This window comes from Ostrinia furnacalis, unplaced genomic scaffold (assembly GCF_004193835.3).
Source record: "Ostrinia furnacalis isolate ACB-3 unplaced genomic scaffold, ASM419383v2 OfSCF3022, whole genome shotgun sequence".
NCBI lineage: Eukaryota > Metazoa > Arthropoda > Insecta > Lepidoptera > Crambidae > Ostrinia > Ostrinia furnacalis.
In genome coordinates this window covers 1,454,152-1,461,495 of record NW_021133261.1, presented here as the reverse complement: position 1 = coordinate 1,461,495, position 7,344 = coordinate 1,454,152, and the positions used below count along the sequence as shown (strand labels likewise).

General features: G+C 35.1%; 3 protein-coding genes across 3 annotated transcripts; 1 reads left to right on the top strand and 2 right to left on the bottom strand.

The window, feature by feature from the left end:
- Positions 1-882: 882 nt before the first annotated feature.
- Positions 883-3,333, bottom strand: LOC114357052 (3-hydroxyacyl-CoA dehydrogenase type-2). Its single transcript, XM_028310492.1, has 5 exons — positions 3,222-3,333; positions 2,968-3,132; positions 2,511-2,675; positions 1,754-1,991; positions 883-1,141 (listed from the first exon to the last, which is right to left on the bottom strand). The coding sequence occupies exons 1-5, from the start codon at positions 3,228-3,230 to the stop codon at positions 948-950; spliced, it is 771 nt and encodes a 256-aa protein (XP_028166293.1). The 5' UTR covers positions 3,231-3,333; the 3' UTR covers positions 883-947.
- A 725-nt stretch (positions 3,334-4,058) lies between these two features.
- Positions 4,059-6,727, top strand: LOC114357065 (transmembrane protein 169). Its single transcript, XM_028310509.1, has 2 exons — positions 4,059-4,267; positions 4,624-6,727. Exons 1-2 carry the CDS (start codon positions 4,166-4,168, stop codon positions 5,755-5,757), a joined length of 1,236 nt encoding a protein of 411 aa, XP_028166310.1. The 5' UTR covers positions 4,059-4,165; the 3' UTR covers positions 5,758-6,727.
- blp (mitochondrial import inner membrane translocase subunit Tim16) lies at positions 6,463-7,251 on the bottom strand. Its single transcript, XM_028310510.1, has one exon. The coding sequence runs from the start codon at positions 7,143-7,145 to the stop codon at positions 6,762-6,764; it is 384 nt and encodes a 127-aa protein (XP_028166311.1). The 5' UTR covers positions 7,146-7,251; the 3' UTR covers positions 6,463-6,761.
- Between the last annotated feature and the right edge of the window lie 93 nt (positions 7,252-7,344).

Here is a 7,344-nt window from a genome sequence, read left to right as displayed (position 1 = left end):
AAGCGTAACAGACAGACAGACAGACAGACAGACAGACAGAGTTACTTTCGCATTTATAATATTAGTTGGGATGAGCAGTTATTTAATTTGAATTTAATTTCTAACAACCTATGGTCTACTTTAAATTCGAATTATTAGCCCATTTAGGAATTGAATCCACGCACGACCTTATTGTTGGTGGTAGGTACTGGTGGTACTTTTAGAGGCATTTTTTTTTCTAGTTTTGTCACTTTTCTTTTTAACCGACTTCAACAAAAGGAGGAGGTTCTCAATTCGGTTGGTTTTTACGCTCAAATTCAGTCGAAGCGGTTTTAAAGATTGAATTAAAACGAGTTTTACAGCTAAAACACCATGACCTATGTCCTATAGGGTACTGTAGGCCCTATGTGTAGGAGGATAACATCAATCGAGCTGTCACCATGAGTTACTGAATACAGAAGAGCAATATCATATCAGAACAGCAATAAAGTGCTGATACCGTGTTTTATGCGTCTCCCTAGCACTGCAAGCAAAGGTTATATTGTGTTGCAATTGGGCGCTAGATTGTATCATTGTTCTATGGAATATACATAATGTAGTTCCTCTTTGAATACATGATGATTGTCGCTTTTGACTGCGACGCCTTTTGCGATTTCAGGTTCGAATCCCGGTCTAGGCAAATGATACCTAATGTAAAGAGCATGAGCATATCTGATGAAGACGTTACCATTTAAAATGGTCCCACATAGTGACTTGTCAGAAAGTAGCCCAGACAAATTACACAGATTGTAGCACAATAACGTATTGGTATTTACTAGCTTAGGTACGCGAGTCGATTAATTAAATAACAACTTTAACCCAGTTAAATCTCAACTATTTATTAACATAATCCATTTTGTTCGCCTATAACTCTCACACACTACATTTGTACAAATAACAGTCTTAACAATAACCTAAACTACACTAAACTAAAGTGGGAACACTCGTCTTGCCCCATCTAGTCTTATCACTTCACCGTTCAGCATTGGATTCTCAATGATGCTGGTGACTAAGTGCGCAAACTCCTCCGGTTTGCCGAGCCTTGATGGAAATGGTGACATCCTTTTTAAGAACTCTAGCATTTTCTCTGGCAAGTACGAGACTAGTGGTGTGTCGAATATACCTGGAAAGAAGGATGGTGAGTCAGTGATGTGACTTTGAAAAATGAACATAGTATATCAAGGTTAGGGAGCTCACAGAACACACAGTATATCGGCGACTGCTTGCGATAGTGGTAACCGACGGTTAGCGACTTTAGGCGATTATCGGCTACAGTCTCTGACTCACGCACTGACTATACGTTAGTGACTGCCCGTCTTCGAAAGTCGCGATGCATCGGCGACTGTAAGTGACCATCGACTGTATTCACGATGCGTCAGCGAAGGTCGTCTATTGTCAACTGTCGTCAGCGACTGTCGCCTATCGTCGCCGACTTAAGTGGTAAGCAGTCGCCGATATACTATCGTTCGTCTATGAGCTCCCATACAAAGAAAAAGCTCTGATTCCATCTAATTAACAAACAGATAAATTTAATGCTTTTTTAAATTCACAAACTGAAATAAACTTACTAAACTGATATAAGCTGTATAATTAGATTTTAGTTGCCTTAAAATACAATAAAATAGTTTTTCAATTTCATTTATACTAAGTGCTCATTTAAAAAGAATTTATTGGTGCCATTAATCAATTCACACATTGCTAGGTGACAAAAAAAAACAATTATTAAAATACAAACCTGGAGCTATTGTCATAACGCGGATCCCTTTTGAAGCCAAATCTCTAGCAACTGGCAGGGTCATTCCTATAACCGCAGCAGTGCTTGCCGCATACGCTGCTTGACCGATGTCCCCTTCGTAGGCGATTGTGGACGCTGTATTAATGATGACGCCTCTCTGTCCGTTTTCATCGGGCGCATTTTGGCCAAGCAAGCCTGAGCTCAGTCTTATTGTGTTGAATGTGCCTATTATGTTGACCTACAAGAATAAGATTGTGGTAAGTTTACAAGAGACCTTCTTTTAGAAATCATCATCAGCATCATTTCAGCCACAGGACGTGACCGGATGGTAGCTGTACTGGAAAGCACGAGTGACAGATGTCCACACAACAGACTGGTCACTACCACTGGTCTTTTAGAAATAATGTCTATTAAAAGTATGATTCTTTAAAAGTACAAATTGAAATTATTGAAAATAGATTAGCAATACAGATCTTTTATTTTTAACACACTTTTGGGTAGTTATATTAACTTATAATCATCACTATTTCACTTACAATTAGTATATTTAGGTGCAGTGTAAAATGTCCAAGGATATTTATTTATTTTTAATTTAACCCTAAAGTTAACTGGAGGAGAATGCCAAATAGCATTGAGTTCACCTTTTTTTTTATGTGACAGGAGCTGACTGATCACCTGATTGTAAATGATTACCGCCTTTATTATGTACTGTGTTTTATATTATAAGTTTAAAATAAAAGCTTGTAAGTCAACTTACATCAACACATTTCCTAAAACCATCCACTCCACACTCTTGGCCTCTGTTAAAGTTGTATATCTGATGAGTCTCCGCGTGCCCCGCACAGTTGACTAGTGTGTCCAAGCGACCAAACTTATTTTTAGCTAGATCTAGAGCCTTCTTTACATCCTCTTCCGATACAACCTGAAATGTGGAGGGAAACTTTCTTAATATTTCCAGTTTCATAACAGTTTATTGTACAAAACTTTGTTAGGTAATTTGAAATAAATTTTGAATGCAATGCCACTATAATAAATTGATGTGTATTTCTCTATTGCAACCATTTACAAAAAAAGGCTACAATAAAATCAAAACTTATGTACCTACTCTGCTATGTATTGTCTTTTCTTCATTCGAAGAATATCGAAATATGTAATAAATTAACAACGTAATTAGTTTAAGCTATAAACATATTTCATAAACAAACTTAACTTACAGAACCTGGTGAAACCAAAACATTGTCACCAAGCCTTTTAGCAACTTCCTGAGCTCGTGTAGCCTGGATGTCAAGGATTACAACCTTCCCGCCATTCTTGGCGAACCTCTCCACGGTAGCCTTCCCAAGACCTGATGCACCACCGGTGACCAAACTAACCATACCCTAAAGTTAGAGGTTAGAACACATTAACACAAATAAACCAATATTCATGAGATAAAAAACACAATTATTTAACAGTAGAGTCAACGCACTTTTAACATGTTGAATTAATGTAAGTTATTAAGTTTTTTCAGGAAGTTTGTTTTTAACGCGAGTCTGAAGAAAAACCGGAAAATCCTCGAAAATTGTCTGACATTGACATTAATGACATTAACAACATCCAGCCCGCTGTCATAACAAAAACGCTTGTGTTCCAAAAGCTAACAAGTATAATTCGATGATAATTAAATTTCCATTTAAGAACATTTATTTAAAATGAAAGAAATAATATTTATTTTACTGACAACATACATGTAAATAAGCTAATTATAGTTAGTATTCAATAATTCCTGATTTTATTTAAACTTTACCTTTGAACTTGTCTGTATACTTGTTTTTATTAAAATAATTATTGAACGATATGCTTCTGTGGTAAAATACCACAGAAGCACATCGTTCAAGTTTATTGACTTTATTGTGAAGAGAAAGTACGTACTAAGTAGCAAAATAATTTAAAAAGTACTAAGTAAATAATTATAAAAAATAAACTTACATAGTTTGTCCGTAGCAGCAGAATCAGTAAAATGCGTTTAGAAATCATGGATTTTATTTACTGGTATAAATGCAATTATTAAAATATACTAAAATAAAACAACACCTTGTCAAAAATATATTTAAGTTTCATGAATTTATTAGACTAATGAATGGATTTAACTTTAACTAATATGTTAATTTCAGAACCTTAAATAACCCGACCAGTTTTAGTAGACATTGAGAGATGTTAGTACATTGCTATCCAATTCGTTTCCTCTTAAGATACTCGTAATCGGCTATCTCTTTCTTGTGGCCTATATTGACATAAGAATTATATTTTGAATTTAATACCTTTTAGTTTCAACCTGAAAGAAAAATAATCAATTTATTGTTTGGTTCCATTTTAATTATTTAGCCGGATTTCTCTGTTTTAAATTAAGATTTTGCTGCTTCTGTGTTCATAATGGCTAAAGTGGAACAACCAATATTCATATTACCAAAGAAACGGAATGGAAAAAAGCAAAATCCAGTTGCTAGCCATGTCGACCACATCATAAGTGTTCAGGTTGATTATTTTGATTTAAACCTTGCTGCTTACTGTTTATTTAAATTAAAAATAGTTGCAAATGCACCTGAATGNTGCACCGACTTAAACCTGTCTTGTATTAGATCTCTTATTGTTATTGGTTTGGTTAGTTAATAAACTCCTTTATAATGCAATTTATCTTAGGTACCGGCGCCGTGGTATACCGCGGCCGCTGTTTGTGTTTTCTACTGAATTCTGTATATGGCTAATACAAAACCCACACAAAATTTGCACGTTTTTAAATATTATTATTTTTTCCTAGGATAAGTTAAAAACATCTTCAAAATGGGTAAAGTGTTGATACTTACATAATTTTATCAAATCTTCACTTGCAGGGTGCAATTGATGCAGAAATGCCAACGAAATACAAAAACGGGCTCTCGCCAGTGACCGAACATGTTGTGAATGGCATCATCCACTCCACAATGGAAGGACTCAAATCCAACATGAAGATCAATCTCCCAATAATAAATGATGTGAATGATGAAGACTTGAATGAAATAAATTCTGATGACCCTCAGAAGGTGCAAAGCAGTCAGAATAATGGTTACCAACCACTTTCAACAGTACATTCAAGCAGGGAGATTATTGATCTTTCTCCTATTTATGAAAACTCCTCAGATGCCTGCTCCAGCCATGGAGACCTGAGAGAGGGCAATGAAAGTGACATCCAAAAGAGTTGCCGCATCTTGAACTCCGATATCAATGAAAGCTCCTCTGCTACACCAAACAGCTTATCTCAAACCCAATCAGAAAACAGCTTCGAAATGGGAACACTAACAGACAGCTTAAAAAATAGTGCTAAAAGGAAAAAGAGGGTCAATATTGTCCCTGGCATAGTGGAATCTGAGCACACAGACACTGAGATTACTGCTCTAAGAGTTGAGTCAGAAGGTTCAATTTCACCTGAGTGCTCTTTGACTGAAAACTCTAAAGATGCCTATTTGACTATGACAGGCACAATCAAGAGAGGAAAGAAGAAAGGACAGAATGTTGATGTTAAACTGAACATATCAAGAGAGGAACTGGAAATTATCGAAGCTGCAATAGTGGCAGAAGAATACAACAAGATGGATATATCAAAATGTTCTCTATACAATGGTTTACATGTATTCTTATTCAGCTTGATCTGCATACCATTTGTGACGTGCATCTCTGCAATGTATTCCTTTTATATTGGCACCATGACTTGGTATAACATATTCTCTCATGTTACTGAGAATTTCAGCTATATCAAAAAGGTGTTGCTAGCGCCTGTGGTAATATTGTCTTACCCATTTTTGATAGTGATATTTACTACTGGGTTGGGGTTGTACGCTGGGATAGTTCAGCTGACCTTCAGTGGGGCCAACTGGTGGAAGGATGTGTGTGATTTTGAGAAAGGTTTTTACGGGTGGCTTTGTAGCACTCTAGGTATGTCTGAATGTAGTCCGTATGAGGTTGTTATTCTGATGGATGTAAAACCATAGTAGAATTTTGGATTTATACCTAATTTTCGATTAAAAGGTGTAAAATTAACTTACTTATTGCTTGTAAGTTGACTGATGTATCCGCTGATATAAATTTAAGTGTAGTGTGTTTATCTAACTATTTATTAAGTGTTGTATCGAGGCAGGGATTCAGCGAAGTGTGCTCTATTCCTATGTGGGAAAAAGAGTGTAATGGAATGGGAACAAACTGTGGTTGATAAAATTGCATTTTCTGATCTCAAACATGAACTATGTTTGCTCAATTTTTTCTTCCAAATAACAGCTAAGTTTGCCACTTTTTCTAGTCATATTGAACTGATATCTTTTATCATACTCATAGTTGTATTGTAGTGTGTAAAGTTTTACATATCTGTTGTGTAAGGTCAATATTGTGTGTGTGTAATTTTTATTGGCATTGTGAAAATCAATGACCTTTGCAAATAGTTTTGAATGACACAAGTATTATGATTGTGTTTTTACATATTTTGAATCTATTTTATTTATTCAGACTGTTTTTTTATTTTATGTTTTTTAATAATTTATTTTAGAGGAATTTTACTCAGTTTTACCAAAAGACAAGATGTAGTTTTAGGATTTCTATCTATGTATATTTTACTGGAAAGTATAATTATGTATGTACATGAAAAGATTCAGAGTTTGGTATATATCAAGTTAAAGGGACTGTAATAAAATGTTAACATGTAGTAAATGCTTAACAAATTTAATGATTCCTTTGTATTGTAGTAGTCTTGCCTAAGCTTTTGAACAAGCATGCTTTCATAAATAACTACTTTTGTAGGTTTTTGTTTGCAGAAATTACATAATTATTATAATCCACATTTATATTATGAAGACTGATGTATTCTAGTCACTATTGTGGTAATCATTTTCTACGTAATAAAATATTTTACAAAACTCCTACTTGTTTTTCTAAAACAAGTCACTACCATGGAAATAAACTATCGAAATATTAAACTATGATACAGTTCGGGCATAGTGTAGCCTCACGATGTGTCCTTCGGTCGACTTTGTTCTTCTTTCGACTGTTTTTGCTTGAATTCCGCGTCTATTCTTTCTTTTGCTCTCACAATTTTTGATTGTAAATAGAATGAACCCCCTTTCGCCTTATCATTCACTGAGAACAAGTGTTCGTAATTTTTCTGAATTTTCTCTGGGTCTAGTTTATCTAAATTTAAAATTTGCATAGCTTCTTCTAGGGTGACGCCTGTGGAGGCGTTTGCTGCTGCTCTTCTAGCACCTTCGGGTCCACCACCAGCTCTCTTAGCTGCCTCCTGAGATGCTGCTATTTCTTGCTTCAACGCCCTTGCGAACGCTCGCCCGACAACTTGAGCACCCAACACTATTATTTGAGCTATATATTTAGCCATATTTGTAGGCAAAACGTCCAGACAAATAACTACGATAACATTACGACATAACAAAAATTCTTTCAAAAATATTTTTTGAGGTTATATGCGTTCCGTTACTAATATTTGACGCAAATGTCATGTGTTTAAAAAATCTAGTAGGTAATGACATACGGCAGAATAAACATATATTCCTTTGACTAATGCTTGTGAAAAAGAC